Raw genomic sequence first — 19108 nt, 5'->3', positions numbered from 1 at the left:
GCAGATACAAGGCCCTGTGAAGACACAGCAAGAAGGCACCATCTACAAGCCAAAGAGAGAGACCTCATCAGAAACCAGTGCCTTAATCTGGTACTTCCAGCTTCCTGAATTGTGAGAAAATAAATTTCTGTTGTTTAAGCCACACAGTCTGTGGTATTTTGTTATGGCAGTCCAAGCAGACAGATATTATCTCACTACTCTGGAAAAAATGTGCTAGTGCTTTGTACGAGCTAATCCTATCAAAAAAGCACTGGTTTTTAACAATACAAGTTTTTAAACTTTAATCAAATATATCAATGGCATAAAGATAAAATTTCCCCCTGTTCTATATATGCCTTGGTCGCTTTCCAACTTTTGGACTGTGATCCATAATAATATTAGTATATATATGCACATATGTATGTAATATATATTTATTGTATATATGTGGGTGGAAATATATATATATATTTCCAAAAAACAACTTTTTAAACTATCTAACAGCGATGTGCTCTGTTCAGTTCTATTTTACTTTAAAAAAATGGTCTGTGTGTGTTCTTAAAATGCATTTCAATGCCAGTTTATGACTGGAAGTTTGAGAAGTTCCCTTTTTCGCTATGTTATCCAGAATATTTCCTAGTTACAATTTCCTTTGTTCCCCTTAGCATCTCAAGACCCTTAAAAGTATACAGAAGTTAAAATAACCATAATTCTCTCCCTCCCCTACCTCATTCTCTCCCTGTCTCTGTCACTCACACTCACACACACACACACACACACACACACACACACACACACACACACACAATATGAGCCTAACTAAGACTGGGGCAAATCAGTTGAAGTCCTATTCAAAGCTGTACTTTTCACATGATTTAAACTAGAATGTCAAGCATATTGTCTTGCTGATTTGTTTATAATAATGTTTTTGGTTTTATGGTATAACTAAGATATAGATTAATATACACAACCTGAATATATGAATTACTAGTTGAGAAATAGGGTATTCATGAAGAGAAATGTTGGATAACTTATGCTCCTAATTACCATAGGCATCTTGGGTATTAATAAGAAATTATATGGCTTGATGTGTTTCAAAGCAAATATTTGTTTGTAGAGAGAAATTAATTTTATCATTTCCTATCTTATTCTATTTCTTTTGGGTGTATGTTTAAAGAATCATGCTTGTTGTATCAATCAAAGATTTTGACACTGATGTCTCTTGGTGTATGAATGCCAGATAATGAAATGGAGGGATAATTAAAGGAAGACAGTGGGTACTATAGTTTCAGGTCTTACAGATTTGTTGTGCTCTGAAAAAATGAGTGAAGTTGGCTAAGACCCAGAAGCAAAAAACACAGAAATCATAATAAAACACTACTTTGTCACACTCAAACTAAAAGTACTTCTGGACCCTTCAATATAAAAATCAAAAGTTAATTTCTAAACTATAAAAAATTTCAAAATCAAGATTTAAATTTCAAACTTTCCAAACTTTCATGAGTCAAAATTCTAATGGTCATTTCTGTATATACAGTTGCACAAAATAGATAACAAGACATCTTTTTGAACAGCCGAAGTCAGTACACAGGGAAATTGGTCATAATGCAAAGTAGCTTTGGGGAATACATGTGTGTGTATACTTGTGCACTTGCACACACTTATACAGACCTAAGAAAAAGGGAAATAACTGAATACAATAAAAATTCAATATTATATAATACATTCACTTTTTCATGCTACTGGTATCTTGACACATATTTCCTATTGTCTCTTTATGGAATAAAAGTTACTCTGTGTCCTTGAGGAAATAAAGAAATAAAAGAAAAAAAGAAAAAGAAAGAATGAAGAAAATGTTTTTAATTGCATCTTTTTTCATTACAAATTACCCTCAGCACCAAGGTATCATCTGGCATGTAGAGATACTTAGTAAGCTTTGGTTAAATCAATAAATTATACTTCATATGATTGATAGCCTCACACAGCAAATTCACACCAAACAAACATTAAAATTTTTAAGTAATGTTTAAATATTTTAAAAAATAAATGTTAAAAAAAACGTTTAAAAATAACCTTACTGAATTAGCTAAATAACATTGTTTTTGCACACTTCTTATTTCTTACCTCTTCTTTTGTCTTTTTTGATATCACTCGGAGCCAGTCTCCAATCATGCTCAGGACAGCAGCAAAGTAAGCAAGCCCTACAAGGATCCAAAACCATACGACAGGCTTATAGAAGTCTAGATATTCAATATCTGATCCACCTGTGAGAGAAAAACAAAGTAGGACAAAATAACTTCATATTCATAAAAGTAAACAACATAGATTCCTGCTAAAATTATCAACTAAATTTTGGTTTTCTAAACACAGAAATCGTCTTGTCAGTTGATCCATGTTATTTTGTTCATATGGAATTCCTTGTTTTCACTCAATTAATCCTTATCTATTTTTCAAGAACCAGTTAATTCTTTTTTAAATTGAAGTACAGTTGATTTACAATATTTTATTAGTTTCAGGTCTTAGGAAGTTCTTAATAAGACCTTTCATTACTTCTCCAGATAATAACACTTTTTCCTTGTTCCCATGTTTCTTTTTTGTTTATTATAATTGATCTCAACTAGTGTAGCACTTAATTATTCCATGCGTATTAGTTTCTCTTTCCACCTCTATTGCAACAAATGGGAAACAGAGATGATACTTTTTTGGCATGCATTTAACTTTGTATCTTTATCTTATTGCCCATCAATTCATGCTAACCAATCAATACATGCAAACCAATCAATTCGAAGTCAACTTGGACAGAAAGTAGTTCTTATTTTAAAACATCAATACAATGGATAACAAATGCCAGAGACAATGCCTTGGTGGGTCTACTTTGAATAAATAGTAACTTGCAGGTGATACTGCCATTCATTATTCGCTGACTTTTCAGAGGAATTCCCATGCTTGTCATAAATTTAAATCCCTAGCTCTCAAGAAAAAATTGGCAAAGGAGTTCTTTTGCTTTAAACTATGCTACTTCTCCATTCATTTGGTATAGTAACTGCACCTATGAGAATCTGAATACATTTCAATACATCCCAACTTTAGCACATATTAATAGGGCACTTAAATTAAGTTTCAAACACTGAAACAGTTATGGGTTTTTTTCACAACAGAAGAAAGCATGTCTCTCTCTTGAGAAATTCATAATTTAGCCTGAGAAAGCCTCACATAGATAATTAACCACAATGGGGTATATCAAGTGATAGGGAAAAAGAAGAAAAAGTACTATGAGAGGACACAGAAGAAATGATTTTTATTTCTGGAAGGGTGAAAATGAGAAGACAGAAGGTGAATCTTAAATAATGAGTATCAAAACAGAAAAGTTCAGTGTGAAAATATCTGATATATTCAAAGGACTGTTAGTATCGACTAAAGCTACATTTGGAAGGGGGTCAAGGGAGCAGACAAGTAGAAGAGGAGAATCTAGAAAAAATAAGTTGTATCAGGTTGTAAAGACTTGCTCCTAAAGTAATGGGGAGTAGGTAAAAGTTTATAGGCAGATTCATGTTTGACTATATGCACAGAAAGATCTGGTGGCAGAGAGAGGAGGATTGACAGAGAAGCCCCATGAGAAACTTTGTTCTAAACTAGCTAAGCAATGATTGTGCCTGAGTTAGACTGGGATGGAAAGAAGAGATATTTGAGGCAGAATTTCAGGGATTGACGACCAGATAGTTGGTGTGATAAGTGAAAGGAAGGGTATAGGATGACCAGAGACCACAGACCCTCATTGGGAGATGGTACCAGCAACTGAACAGGAAACACAGGGGAAGGAACAGTGACAATAAAAGGAAAAGTCATTCAAACTGGGACATAATAAATTTGAAGTGCTTGAGGTACCAACAGGCAAGATAGCCAGCAGGATCCTTAAATATTAATCTAACACTTAATAGGGCAGAGCAGGAGATAAAGATTTTAGGATCAACAGCACAGAGACTAGGGCTGCTTAAACAGGGGTGATGGACATACTCAATTCACAAAATTTAACCTGTACCTTCAGAAGAACAGCTAATAAACAGCAAATACACATTAAAATCAAATATAAAATTTTCAATATAACATTACTCTCTAATTATAAATTAGACCATGAGTTGCCCACAGTGACATTTTCAAATTACTAAAGGGTCAGAGTAAAAAGAGAACCTTTTTCTATCAGGCAAATAATATGAACAGATACAAGGTCAGCTTTCTTTTGGGACAAAGAATAACTTTCAAGATTCAGTTTATAAAGTCAATAATATTACCCTCAAAATATTGTAAAAATTTTTACCTTGTGCAGCATTTATTAAAATGTAATTTCTGGGAAGAACTACAAAGGCTAAATGCATACTGTGATGGTTAACACTTGGCCCATGGGGGATGCAGCTCTACAAATTCACAAAGTGACTTAAGAAATATGTGTGGAAATTTGTTATATGATAGGCTCACTAGCGAATTCCATTTTTAAAATGTTTCCATTTCAATGAAACCAGAATGACATTTTTTCCCAAGTACTTTCTCTTTCAAAACCAGAAAATCCTCATCCAAATAGTTGTGACTCACTTAACACATAAGTTCACCAAAATGTTGATTTTAGAAGTTAGTTCATGCTCAAGATGACTTTTTATAAGTCTTCTTTCTTATAAACAGGATGTCACAGTTTGAAAAGAGTAAATTAACTTAATCACAAAAAGGTCTATATTTGGGTAAAATGTTCATCCCAGAAGTTTTAGTGGATTCTAAGCCTGGGGAAGGGTGGGAAGGGGGATGTTTTCCCATTCTTAATTGCCACTCTTAAGATGAAATACTGGCAGTCAAGTGATCCAGGAAAAGGTAATGTATATAAATAGAAGTATTATCCAACAACTCACAAATTCTTTTCACTTTCTGATATCTAAGATTTATGAATTAATTTTCACATTATTCATTTGATTCAAGAGTCTTAACCAAATTAAAATACCTGTAATGTTAAGATAACTTACTAAAAAGTTATTAGTCTTATTTTTAAATTAGGAAATATTTTTTTAAGGTATCGGTTATTATAAGCATTACTCTTAGTCTAGCACATTCAAGAAACCTGTGCATGGGTCCTCTTACTTGTTAAAAACCTAGGGCAATTTCTCTGTCCTGGATTCCCTCCCTATGTGCCCCCTAACCCCATACCAGGCTTTACACTCATTGCAGCTGATTTACAAAATATTCAAACTCTGATGGAGAGAGAAGAGTGAAAGCTAAGACTTACCGATGGCCTACCTAAATGAAATCATGCCATCCTAAAGCCCTGAGGGGGTAGGTATTGAGGGGAGTTGTATTCCTACTCCTATTTCCACTGATTTAGGACAAGACTATTAGCAAGACCATTTGGTCAGAGAGTTAAGCCATATCTCCAGCTGCCTTATCAGATGCCTTTTAAGCTGACATTTCAATGGCCATCATTCTTACAGCCCGTTCAGAACTCATGGGTGAAAGACTGGTATTGGCTCCCTGAAATCCCAATAGTAAATATCCCCATTTTACAATAGAGAAACCATACTCTCAGTAGGTAAAATAACAGTGGTCAGGTTACACAGGAAAGAGGGCATTAGAGCTAGAATTCAAAGCCAGGCCTGCCTAGCTTCAGATCACAGGCTCTTTTCATTGAACCAGGCTGTCTATGTCATCTATGATCTCTGCTGATGTCCTTCCCATCATTTATCCACTATCCATTTTTTGTCCATACTGTATGGTAGACACTTAGCTAGGGCTGGAAACACTAAGTCAAACAAAGTGTTCCTCTTCCCCTCAAGGTTCCTACCTAGAAATCAGGTGGGTCTGAAGGTCAGCACTGTTTTGCCAGGAGCCTCCTTACCTTGCTTATGTCCTTATTCCAACAGTTTCCAGAAGTTGGCCCTATTCTGCTGTATAGAACTTGAATACACAATGAATACACTCTCCTCCTTAAATTTAATTTTCTTTCTCTTGATACTGCTGAACCACAGAATATAAAGAAAAAAAGATATAACCTGGATTTAAAGAATCATCTAGCCATTTTGGACTAAACTTACCAACTCCATGCCCCTCTTCTGGTTTTCTAAAATGTGTATTATAGAATACACATATACACAAATGTGTATACACATACAACTTTGTTCTAAAGAAAATAAAGGTCACTTCTTTACATGGGTCTGTATTTTAGTTTAGATATCAAATATGGATTTCAACTTTTTTTGGTTTGTTTGACTTTCTTTTTATTAATGAAAGCTATTCTGTCTTAATGTGATGGGGAAAAACATATTTTGCTTTAGTATATTTTTCTTTTTTTATAGTAAAGCAATTTAACTGAATGAAGTGTTGTTTTTTTTAACATCTTTATTGGACTATAATTGCTTTACAATGGTGTGTTAGTTTCTGCTTTATAACAACGTGAATCAGCTATACATATACATATACCCCCATATCTCTTCCCTCTTGCATCTCCCTCTCTCCCACCCTCCCTATCCCACCCCTCTAGGTGGTCACAAAGCACCGAGCTGATCTCCCTGTGCTATGCGGCTGCTTCCCGCTAGCTATCTATTTTACGTTTGGTAGTGTATATATGCCCATGCCACTCTCTCACTTTGTCCCAGCTTACCCTTCCCCCTCCTCAGGTCCTCAAGTTCATTCTCTAGTAGGTCTGCGTCTTTATTCCTGTCCTGCCCCTAGGTTCTTCAGAACATTTTTTTTTTTTTTTTAGATTCCACATATATGTGTTAGCATACAGTATTTGTTTTTCTCTTTCTGACTTACTTCACTCTGTATGACAGTCTCTAGGTCCATCCACCTCATTACAAATAACTCAATTTTGTTTCTTTTTATGGCTGAGTAATATTCCATTGTATATATGTGCCACATCTCCTTTATCCATTCATCTGTCGATGGACACTTAGGTTGCTTCCATGTCCTGGCTATTGTGAATAGTGCTGCAGAAACTAACACAACACTGCAAAGCAATTATACTCCAATAAAGATGTTAAAAAAAAAAAAAGAAGTAGTTGTCCACTTCCTGCTAGGTACTTGGTCTAAGGTTAGGAAAACTGCCATTAGAAGAACGGCAGTCTCAATGATCATAAAGAAAGAAAGATCAACACATTGTCTTGCTCATCCTCATGGAAATCTATAGGATATAGGATGTACATTATTGTTACCCTTAGAAATTACCTTTAAGTCTCAATATAGAGTAATTCGGAGGCTTTTTCATTAAACTTAGTATAATTTACTGCCTGTCTCACTGACTTAACTGTCAATCACTAAATGTTTTCCTTGTCATTTTTTTCTCCACGTGCTTCTACAATTCTTCTATATATCCATTCTGAATCCTAGAAGTTAAATAACTTCTTGGTTTGCCCACAGTCCCTAGGACTTCTGAACAGTTTGGGTCAAATCCCATTTAATTAATTACACAGATAACTCTCAGTTCTCTGATGAGTTCTCTGAGAGTCACCAGCTGAATCAGGGGGTGACCAGATGCCTTGCAGAATTTTCCCATATTAACACAGAACCACCAAGAAGAGAAGACAATTTCTTATGTAATTGTTACTCTTGGATTTCAAACATTCTGTCCCATAGGAACAGGAACTAGAGCAATCATTATCACTAAGTGCTAAGCACAGTATGTATTATAAAATATGTGCTCACTAAACAGAATGAATGAATATATGAATGATGAATATAAGACATCTCCCTAACAGTCACATAAACCCTCTCTTTTCAATCAAAGCAATTTTTCTGAGCCATTGTGGTGGTGGTGGTACTGACTGTTCTTCAGTTGACCTCACTTCTTTCTCATCAGGTAGTTTCCTTGTTATTTGTTAAATTCCTGGCAAATTTTTGCACAGTGTTCAGCTCAATAATAGCAATTTTAATACCTGGGCTTTGACATAGTTGCAAAATTTAGGCCACATCAGGAACTGTTTTCTCCAGGTGCTCTATAAGGACAAACTGTTTCGAACAAAAAAAACTTACCATGGTATTTCAATGGAGATTTATATGTTTTCATGATAAAATCTCCTTCCATTAAGCAAGCCCTGAGCACTCCATGACTAAATGAGTCATGGCTTTGGTTATAAGAGAAATAAATAGTTTGGTTACTAAAACTGCATTTCCATTAATGACTATGAAAACATAACTCCAAGAAAACTTAATTCCTGTTTTAAAATTTAGTTAGTTAGTTAGTTATTTTTGGCTGAGTTAGGTCTTTGTTGCTGCGTGCAGGCTTCCTCTAGTTGCAGCGAGGGGGGGCTACTCTTTGTTGCGGTGCACGGGCTTCTTATTGTGGTGGCTTCTCTTGTTGCAGAGCATGGGCTCTAGGTGTGCTGGCTTCAGTAGTTGTGGCTCGTGGGCTCTAGAGCGCAGGCTCAGTAGTTGTGGCGCATGGGCTTAGCTGCTCCATGGCATGTGGGATCCTCCCGGACCAAGGCTTGAACCCATGTCCCCTGCATTGGCAGGCGGATTCTTAACCACTGCACCACTAGGGAAACCCGAAAACTTAATTCTTAATATGAGATATACAAAAATGTTTTTTCTAAAGTCAAAAATATGAAGATAAATGATTCTATAACTGTGAAAACCGTAAAAGTTTAGTAAACATACCAGAAGGGGAATTTTACCTGTACAAAGTCCCAAATTATATTTTCTATATAGAGGAGCATAAGGCATTAAGCATAAAGCCTGACTAACCCAGTAAGTATTCAAAATTACACGTGAGATGAAGAAAATTTCATTATTGAACTAAATATACTAAATTTCACTGATCGAAATTCCAAGAAGATATATTTGGATGGCAAAGTAAATTTATGCTCAGAAGGAAAATGTGTTTTCATAATATCAATCATAAGGGTTTCTTACAATACATCCAAACTTTTGGCTAAAATTTTTGTTTTTTATTAAAAAAGTAGGTAATGTGAGAACACTGCTTTGTGAAACTATATATTTGTATCTGGCTTCCACTCAATCATATTATCTCTTATGAACTAACCTGGTTTACAAAAAGGAGTGTTTCTAAAGACTTCTTTGGGCAGCTTCTAAACAATGACTCACTGTAATCCTAACAGTATATATGTGTGTGTGTGTGTGTGTGTGTGTGTGTGTGTGTGTATATATATATATATATATATATATATTGTTGAGGATTTTTGCATCAATATTCATCAGTGATATTGGTCTGTAATTTTCTTTTTTTGTAGTATCTTTGTCTGGTTTTGGTATCAGGGTGATGGTGGCCTCATAGAATAAGTTTGGGAGTGTTCCTTCCTCTGCAATTTTTTGGAAGAGTTTGAGAAGGATGGGTGTTAGCTCTTCTCTAAATGTTTGATAGAATTCACCTGTGAAGCCATCTGGTCCTGGACTTTTGTTTGTTGGAAGATATTTATCACAGTTTCAATTTCATTACTTGTGATTGGTCTGTTCATATTTTCTATTTCTTCCTGGTTCAGTCGTGGAAGGTTATACCTTTCTATGAATTTGTCCATTTCTTCCAGGTTATCCATTTTATTGGCACAGAGTTTCTTGTAGTAGTCTCTTAGCATGCTTTGTATTTCTGCAGTGTCTGTTGTAAATTTTCCTTTTTCATTTCTAATTTTATTGATTGGAGTCCTCTCCTTCTTTTTCTTGATGAGTCTGACAAATGGTTATCAATTTTTTTATCTTCTCAAAGAACCAGCTTTTAGTTTTATTGATCTTTGCTATTGTTTTCTTTGTTTCTATTTCATTTATTTCTGCTCTGAGCTTTATGATTTCTTTTCTTCTGCTAACTGGGTTTTGTTTGTTCTTCTTTCTGTAGTTCCTTTAGGTGTAACATTAGATTGTTTATTTGAGGTTTTTCTTGTTTCTTGAGGTAGGCTTGTATAGCTATAAACTTCCCTCTTAGAACTGCTTTTGCTGCATCCCATAGGTTTTGGATCATCGTGTTTTCATTGTCATTTGTCTCTAGGTATTTTTTGATTTCCTCTTTGATTTTTTCAGTGATCTCTTGGTTATTTAATAATGTATTCTTTAGCCTCCATGTGCTTGTGTTTTTTATGTTTTTTTCCCTGTAATTCAGTTCTAATCTCATAGCATTGTGGTCAAAAAAGATTCTTGATATGATTTCAATTTTCTTCAATTTACTGAGGCTTGATTTGTGACCCAAGATGTGATCTATCGGGGAGAATGTTCCGTGCGCACTTGAGAAGAAAGTGTAATCTGCTGTTTTGGGATGGAATGTCCTATAAATATCAATTAGATCTATCTGGTCTATTGTGTCATTTAAAGCTTCTGTTTCCTTATTAATTTTTGGTTTGGATGATCTGTCCATTGGTATAAGTGAGGTGTTAAAGTCCCCCACTATTGTTGTGTTACTGTCAATTTCCTCTTTCATAGCTGTTAGCAGTTGCCTTATGTATTGAGATGCTCCTATGTTGGGTGCATATATATATATTTATAATTGTCATATCTTCTTCTTGGATTGATCCCTTGATCATTATGTAGTGTCCTTCCTTGTCTCTTGTAACATTCTTTATTTTAAAGTCTATTTTATCTGATATGAGTACTGCTACTCCAGCTTTCTTTTGATTTTCATTTGCATGGAATATCTTTTTCCATCCCCTCACTTCCAGTCTGTATGTGTCCCTAGGTCTGAAGTGGGTCTCTTCTAGACAGCATATATATGGGTCTTGTTTTTGTATTCATTCAGCAAGCCTATGTCTTTTGTTTGGAGCATTTAATTCATTCACGTTTAAGGTAATTATCAATATGTATGTTCCTATGACCATTTTCTTAACTGTTTTGGGTTTGTTTTTGTAGGCCCTTTTCTTCTCTTGTGTTTCCCACTTGGAGAAGTTCCTTCAGCATTTGTTGTAGAGCTGGTTTGGTGGTGCTGAATTCTCTTAGCTTTTGCTTGTCTGTAAATCTTTTGATTTCTCCATCGAATCTGAATGAGATCCTTGCTGGGTAGAGTAATCTTGGTTGTAGGTTCTTCCCTTTCATCACTTTAAGTATATCATGCCACTCCCTTCTGGCTTGTAGAGTTTCTGCTGAGAAATCAGCTGTTAACCTTATGGGAGTTCCCTTGTATGTTATTTGTCATTTTTCCCTTACTGCTTTTAATAATTTTTCTTTGTCTTTAATTTTTGCCAATTTGATTACTATGTGTCTCGTCATGTGTCTCCTTGGGTTTATCCTGTGTGGGACTCTCTGTGCTCCCTGGACTTGGGTGGCTATTTCCTTTCCCATGTTAGGGAAGTTTTCAACTGTAATCTCTTCAAATATTTTCTCAGGTCCTTTCTGTGTCTCTTCTCCTCCTGGGACCCCTATAATTCGAATGTTGTTGCGTTTAATGTTGTCCCAGAGGTCTCTTAGGCTGTCTTCATTTCTTTTCATTCTTTTTTCTTTATTCTGTTCCTCAGCAGTGAATTCCACCACTCTGTCTTCCAGGTCACTTATCCGTTCTAATGCCTCAGTTATTCTGCTATTGATTCATTCTACTGTAGTTTTCATTTCAGTTATTGTATTGTTCATCTCTGTTTGTTTGTTCTTTAATTCTTCTAGGTCTTTGTTAAACATTTCTTGCATCTTCTCGATCTTTGCCTCCATTCTTTTTCCGAGGTCCTGGATCATCTTCACTATCATTATTCTGAATTCTTTTTCTGGAAGTTTGCCTATCTCCACTTCATTTGGTTGTTTTTCTGGGGTTTTATCTTGTTCCTTCATCTGGTACATAGCCCTCTGCCTTTTCATCTTGTCTATCTTTCTGTGAATGTGGTTTTTGTTCCACAGGCTGAAGTATTGTAGTTCTTCTTGCTTCTGATGTCTGTCTGCCCTCTCCTAACAGTATATATTAAAGAGGACACTAACTTTGAAAAATAATGTTAAATTCTGTTAAATTAGGTAATTATTTGACTTCACTTCTGAAGAATCATCAACTAATCCTTTTTATTGACACATAACTGACATATGTAACATTAGTTTCAGGTGTACAATATAGTGATTCGACATTTATATATATTATGAGATGATCACCACAGTAAGTCTAGTTATCATCTGTCACTATTTAAAGTTATAAAATATTAATGACTATATTCCCTATTCTGTACATTATATCCCCATGACTTATTTATTTTATAACTGGAGGTTTGTGCCTCAATCCCCTTCACCTATTTTGCCCATCCCCCCAACCCCTAGTAACTTTTTTAAAGCATGGATTTAGAAGACTAGTTTTAAAAGCAAGCCTAATTAAGTAGAACTCAATCTTTCACACATTTCCATATAATTAATATACCTTCTTAGATTTTAATAAAGAAGGGCTGATCTAGCTCTCAGCCTATAATAGGAAGCATGACTTAACAATTTATCAAGTCAGACTTCTCATCAAATAAAAAATAAAATGACAAAAGTTAAGAAACAAAACATAGGAAGCCAGCAGTAAGTTGTCAAATATGACATTTACCATTAACTTTAACTTACCTCTACAAATTTGACTATAAATTATTATAGCCATTGCTAAAATCAAGTAAATGAACTTTCCTAAATAGTTTATTTTCTCTTCTCACCTCTATGTGAACCACAGTTAGCAATAGGGGGTCTGTTTATTCATATGTAAAATAAAAGTGCTCCAGTGGACCTGTGGCTCCCAGGCCTTTCTTAGCTCTAGAACACTGAGCACCAGTAAAAGAACACAAAGGGCCATCAGGAAGGAGTACATAAGAATTACTAAGGTAAAATCAGATCAGAAATAAATGAAAAAGAAATGAAGGAAACGATAGCAAAGATCAATAAAACTAAAAGCTGGTTCTTTGAGAAGACAAACAAAATTGATAAACCATTAGCCAGACTCATCAAGAAAAAAAGGGAGAATACTCCAATCAGTAGATTTCGAAATGAAAAAGGAGAAGTAACAACTGACACTGCAGAAATACAAAAGATCATGAGAGATTACTACAAGCAACTCTATGCCAATAAAATGGACAACATGGAAAAAATGGACAAATTCTTAGGAATGCACAACCTGCCAAGACTGAAGCAGGAAGAAATAGAAAATATGAACAGACCAATCACAAGCACTGAAATTGAAACTGTGATTAAAAATCTTCCAACAAACAGAAGCCCACGACCAGATGGCTTCACAGGCGAATTCTATCAAACATTTAGAGAAGAGATAACATCTATCCTTCTCAAACTCTTCCAAAATAGATCAGAGGGTGGAACACTCCGAAACTCATTCTATGAGACCACCTTCACCTTGATACCAAAAACAGACAAGGAAGTCACAAAGAAAGAAAACTACAGGCCAATATCACTGATGAACATAGATGCAAAAATCCTCAACAAAATACTAGCAAACAGAATCCAACAGCACATTAAAAGGATCATATACCATGATCAAGTGGGGTTTATTCCAGGAATGCAAGGTTCTTCAATATACGCAAATCAATCAACATGATACATGATATTAACAAATTGAAAGAGAAAAACCATATGATCATCTCAAGACATTCAGAGAAAGCTTTTGAAAAAATTCAACACACATTTATGATAAAAACCCTGCAGAAAGTAGGCATAGAGGGAACTTTCCTCAACATAATAAAAGCCATATATGACAAACCCACAATGAACATCATCCTCAATGGTGAAAAACTGAAACCATTTCCACTAAGATCAGCAACAAGACAAGGCTCCCCACTCTCACCACTCTTATTCAACAGAGTTTTGGAAGTTTTAGCCACAGCAATCAGAGAAGAAAAGGAAATAAAAGGAATCCAAATTGGAAAAGAAGAAGTAAAGCTGTCACTGTTTGCAGATGACATGATACTATACATAGAGAATCCTAAGGATGCTACCAGAAAACTACTAGAGCTAATCAATAAATTTGGTAAAGTAGCAGGATACAAAATTAATGCACAGAAATCTCTGGCATTCCTGTACACTAATGATGAAAAATCTGAAGGTGAAATCAAGAAAACACTCCCATTTACCATTGCAACAAAAAGAATAAAATATCTAGGAATAAACCTACCTAAGGAGACAAAAGACCTGTATGCAGAAAATTGTAAGACACTGATGAAAGAAATTAAAGATGATACAAATAGATGGAGAGATATACCATGTTCTTGGATTGGAAGAATCAACATTGTGAAAATGACTCTACTACCCAAAGCAATCTACAGATTCAATGCAATGCCTATCAAACTACCACTGGCATTTTTCACAGAACCAGAACAAAAAATTTCACAATTTGTATGGAAACACAAAAGACCCCAAATAGCCAAAGCAATCTTGAGAAGGAAAAATGGAGCTGGAGAAATCAAGCTCCCTGACTTCAGACTATACTACAAAGCTACAGTAATCAAGACAGTATGGTACTGGCACAAAACAGAAATATAGATCAATGGAACAGGATAGAAAGCCCAAAGATAAACCCATGAATATATGGTCACCTTATCTTTGATAAAGGAGGCAAGAATATACGCTGGAGAAAAGACAGCCTCTTCAATAAGTGATGCTGGGAAAACTGGACAGGGACATGTAAAAGTATGAGATTAGATCACTCCCTAACACCATACACAAAAATAAGCTCAAAATGGATTAAAGACCTAAATGTAAGGCCAGAAACAATGAAACTCTTAGAGGAAAACATAGGCAGAACACTCTATGACATAAATCACAGCAAGATCCATTTTGACCCACCTCCTAGAGAAATGGAAATAAAAACAAAAATAAACAAATGGGATCTAATGAAACATCAAAGTTTTGCATAGCCAAGGAAACCATAAACAAGACCAAAAGACAACCCTCAGAATGGGAGAAAATATTTGCAAATGAAGCAACCGACAAAGGATTAATCTCCAAAATTTATAAGCAGCTCATGCAGCTCAATAACAAAAAAACAAACAACCCAATCCAAAAATGGGCAGAAGACCTAAACAGACATTTCTCCAAAGAAGATATACAGACTGCCAACAAATACATGAAAGAATGCTAAACATCATTAATCATTAGAGAAATGCAAATCAAAACTACAATGAGATATCATCTCACACTGGTCAGAATAGCCATCATCAAAAAATCTAGAAACAATAAATGCTGGAGAGGGTGTGGAGAAAAGGGAGCACTCTTGTACTGCTGGTGGGAATGTGAATTGGTACAGCCACTATGGAGAACAGTACGGAGGTTCCTTAAAAAACTAAAAATAGTACTACCATATGACCCAGCAATCCCACTACTGGGCATATACCCTGAGAAAACCATAACTCAAAAAGAGTCATATACCAAAATGTTCACTGCAGCTCTATTTACAATAGCCCGGAGATGGAAACAACCTAAGTGTCCATCATCCGATGAATGGATAAAGAAGATGTGGCACATATATACAATGGAATATTACTCAGCCATAAAAAGAAATGAAATTGAGCTATGTGTAATGAGGTGGATAGACCTAGAGTCTGTCATACAGAGTGAAGTAAGTCAGAAAGAGAAAGACAAATACCGTATGCTAACACATATATATGGAATTTAAGAAAAAAAAAATGTCATGAAGAACCTAGGGGTAAAACAGGAATAAAGACACAGACCTACTAGAGAATGGACTTGAGGATATGGGGAGGGGGAACGGTAAGCTGTGACAAAGCGAAAGAGAGGCATGGACATATATACACTACCAAACGTAAGGTAGATAGCTAGTGGGAAGCAGCCGCATAGCACAGGGAGGTCAGCTCGGTGCTTTGTGACTGCCTGGAGGGGTGGGATAGGGAGGGTGGGAGGGAGGGAGACGCAAGAGGGAAGGGATGTGGGAACAGATGTATATGTATAACTGATTCACTTTGTTATAATGCAGAAACTAATACCAAAAAAAAAAAGAATTACTAAAGTAACCAACCAGCCAGTAAAACATATCTTTTGCATAAATATTAATATAAAATTAAAATTTGCTTGGGAGAGCTCTTCCTGCCAAAAAACTACTAAATGTTGAATTCTTATGTTCAGTCACATACACAGAGAAACCTGAACCCTTGTACCTATTTGTCTTTTCAAATTTGTCCCTAAATGCTTTTGATCCAGTATTGCCAACAGTGAAAAGGATTTGCTCATGCAAATGTAAATTTATATTTATTTATGAGTTAGAAATCTATTTTGCTCTAATATATTATATCATGAACATTATGACATATAAAAATAAAAAGTAAGAAATGAGGTTTAAAAATACAAAGCAACAAGAGTTGTCCTGTTTTCTTCCTATGGCAGAAGGTCTACCTGCATGGATTGTCTTGCTCATCCCCTGGGGATGAGCACACTGCTTCAGAGTTCTGGTCTAAACTACCACATCCTCACTTGCTGATTTTGAGATGCTCCTAATAATTACACCAAGGTTACAACCTGTGTCCTAAACATTTATATATCACTTTCCAAAATTTACTCCTTTTCCTTTAATAACACCACAGTTTGAAGAATATGTTTTTTAATTTGTCTTCAAAGAAGTTCAGTACAGCAGTGTAACTTAACTCTAATCCCATTCAGAGTAGGGTTTGCAGGCTTGAGAATGGCATCAGACAATTAGTGTCTATTATGGGAAGTACACCTCTCTTTTCTTTGGAGATTTATAGCCTAATAGAAAGATGAGAAAGTTCAAGCTAGAGCAGTGCCTCTTGCTTTTTCCTGGCAAAAATATCAAAATTAAGTGAGAATACTATCTGTCAGGACATCTAATAGCAAGAGAAAAAGTTCTAAAAAATAAACAAATGATATTTCCCAGATGGGGTAGTCGTCTTAACTTAGTGGCTAATTTTTACTTTATTGTCACAAGGTACCCAGAGGGAAAGACTATTTTTATGTACTCTACTTAACTATAAGAGGCAGTTATTTTCTAAGATCCTTAAAAAAAAAAAAACCTCATAATTTTTGTTTTTCCAAAGACTCTTGCAAAGGGCATGCATTTTCTAGCCAGCCTTTGCCACATCTGCCCCCTTGTCCACATTTTCATTCCAAAAATGCTCCCTGGCCACAAAGATCTAGCATGTAAAGACTATCGTACTAGGAATAGGGTTCTACAGTTTCACAAAGACCAAAACAGCTACAAAATGCATAAATTAAGGAGAGAAAGGTAAGTCAACAAATGTGGTATCCATCTACTTCTCTAATTTTCTCAGCATTTGTCACTTTGAACACATCAAATTCCTTTGCAAGTTATTAGCAAAGTGTATTTCTACCAGTTTTCATTATTCCTCTGTAAAACACAAATACAATTAAAATAATGGGTTTAAAGAGGGGTATAATAAAAATAAATTCCTAGTAATAATAAAGATGTTTATTAGACTACACTTAATGCCACACAAATATTTTGTTTCCCTGTTCCCTACAGTACTGTGACCATGACTCTGTATTCAGGGTGCCTACTGATATACAAGATGTTTTCATTGAACTTAAGTGCTCAGGCAGCTGAGAGTGGCTACTAATAGACTCACATAATCTAACCAGTGTCAGAGTGTGGATCTCCTAAAGGAAATTAAAAAAGAAATTTTTCTTCTTCTTCTACAAAACCATAAGTAAAACTATTTGTTCATTTTTTTCTAAGCCAGTTTATACTGTGGTCAAAAATAAACACTATTTTAAGATTCTACCCACCTTTTTTTAATTTATAATTTTTGTTTTTTTAGAGAGTCTCAGATTATGAGGGTCATGCACCAGACTGACACATATTTAAAATAACATGCACTGTATTATATCATTGAAATTTGCTAAGATAACAGAACTTAAATGTTCTCACTAAAGAAACAAATAAATGAATAAAGTGAGGTAAGGGATGTATTAATTAATTGGATCCTTTCACAATGTATATGTATATGAAAATACCACAGTGTGCCTTTTAAATATCTTACAATTTTGTCAACTGTACCTCAATAAAGCTGAAAAATAAATACATTAATAAATAAACATACCTATGCATTACCATAAAACATTAAAAATTAAATTGAATACAATAACATGTGTAATACAAGGCTGTTGGCCTGAAAATGAAAGACTCGTCACCTAATACCTATATATTCCACAGTAATTATAAGACCTTGTTAATTATATTTATAAAGTGGTACAAGAGCCTAAGATTAACATGCCACATTATAAATTTTGTTAGCATCACTGTGTCTCACTTTCTGCTACATTAAAGCACTTTCAACTTCTACTTAAGCGAATTATATCTATGTCGTCAATAAAAGGTAGAAAAATGGGTATTTTAGGACAGAAGCTCATCGTCCTACGTGCTGCAAATCTCTGACATTCTTCTCTCTGCATTTTGCTAATTAGAAAACTAAAAAATCCCCATCGGCATGATGTACCCTCCTTTCTCAGGGCCTCCATCCAGCACAGAGATGTGTACTTAGTGTTTTTGACCAAAAGCAAAGCTTTGCTTGTAAAAATATCCCCATCTTCAAGGGTATTATACATTCCCCAGAAAGAAGGGCTTTGCCAGGTTAAACTGTAATTAACAAATAATAAAAACAGATGCCTTCTCTGAGATTTTTATAAAACTACACAACATATTTTCTTTTCTGATAATATTTAAGAAGAAGTTTGAGTCAAGAAAGAACAGTAAACAACCAGAAAGTATAAAACCCTCAAAACTGAATTAGCCTAGTAAGTTTATTCTGGGAAGTTTAATAGCACATTCCTACTATAATGTTTATCAGCATGTTTTTCTAACACTTCAAACTGATTTTTTTTTAAAAAGAATGGTTTAGATTTTCAGGAGCTGGTCAAACTGATTCATGTTAGAGCATTATTATATTACTTTTACCACTATTACCACAATTTGTTTAATATTGGAGTTAGAACAGTAATAATAATTGGATAACATAAGCAGAAAAGAGAGAGGTGAAATGACAGGAGTGTAAGACCTAAGAGATACAACAATAAAGCAAACAGCAACTGAAATAACATATATAGAGAAGGAAAAATTTTTTAAAAACCATATATTTAAAAATGTGGACAAAATATTAAAATGGTCAGAACATTGACATTAGAATTGAAAATTAAAGGAGAGAAATATCTTAGAGAAGGTCTTAAGTAGCTAAGAACATCTTCTAAAGTTTGCACGTGTTTCTAAAACTAAAGCATAAGAGAGTGA

General features: G+C 34.9%; 1 protein-coding gene across 1 annotated transcript in view; it reads right to left on the bottom strand.

The window, feature by feature from the left end:
* Positions 1-19108, bottom strand: part of KCNK2 (potassium two pore domain channel subfamily K member 2) — a 166448-nt gene that overhangs the window by 67454 nt on the left and 79886 nt on the right. The window contains exon 6 of the mRNA XM_060088497.1: positions 2104-2243. Within this exon, the coding sequence (XP_059944480.1) occupies positions 2104-2243 (140 nt within the window). The remainder of the gene's footprint in view (positions 1-2103; positions 2244-19108) is intronic.

The sequence above is a fragment of the Mesoplodon densirostris genome, chromosome 2 (genome assembly GCF_025265405.1).
Source record: "Mesoplodon densirostris isolate mMesDen1 chromosome 2, mMesDen1 primary haplotype, whole genome shotgun sequence".
Classification (NCBI taxonomy): Eukaryota; Metazoa; Chordata; class Mammalia; order Artiodactyla; family Ziphiidae; genus Mesoplodon; species Mesoplodon densirostris.
This window is presented reverse-complemented; position numbering and strand designations above follow the sequence as displayed.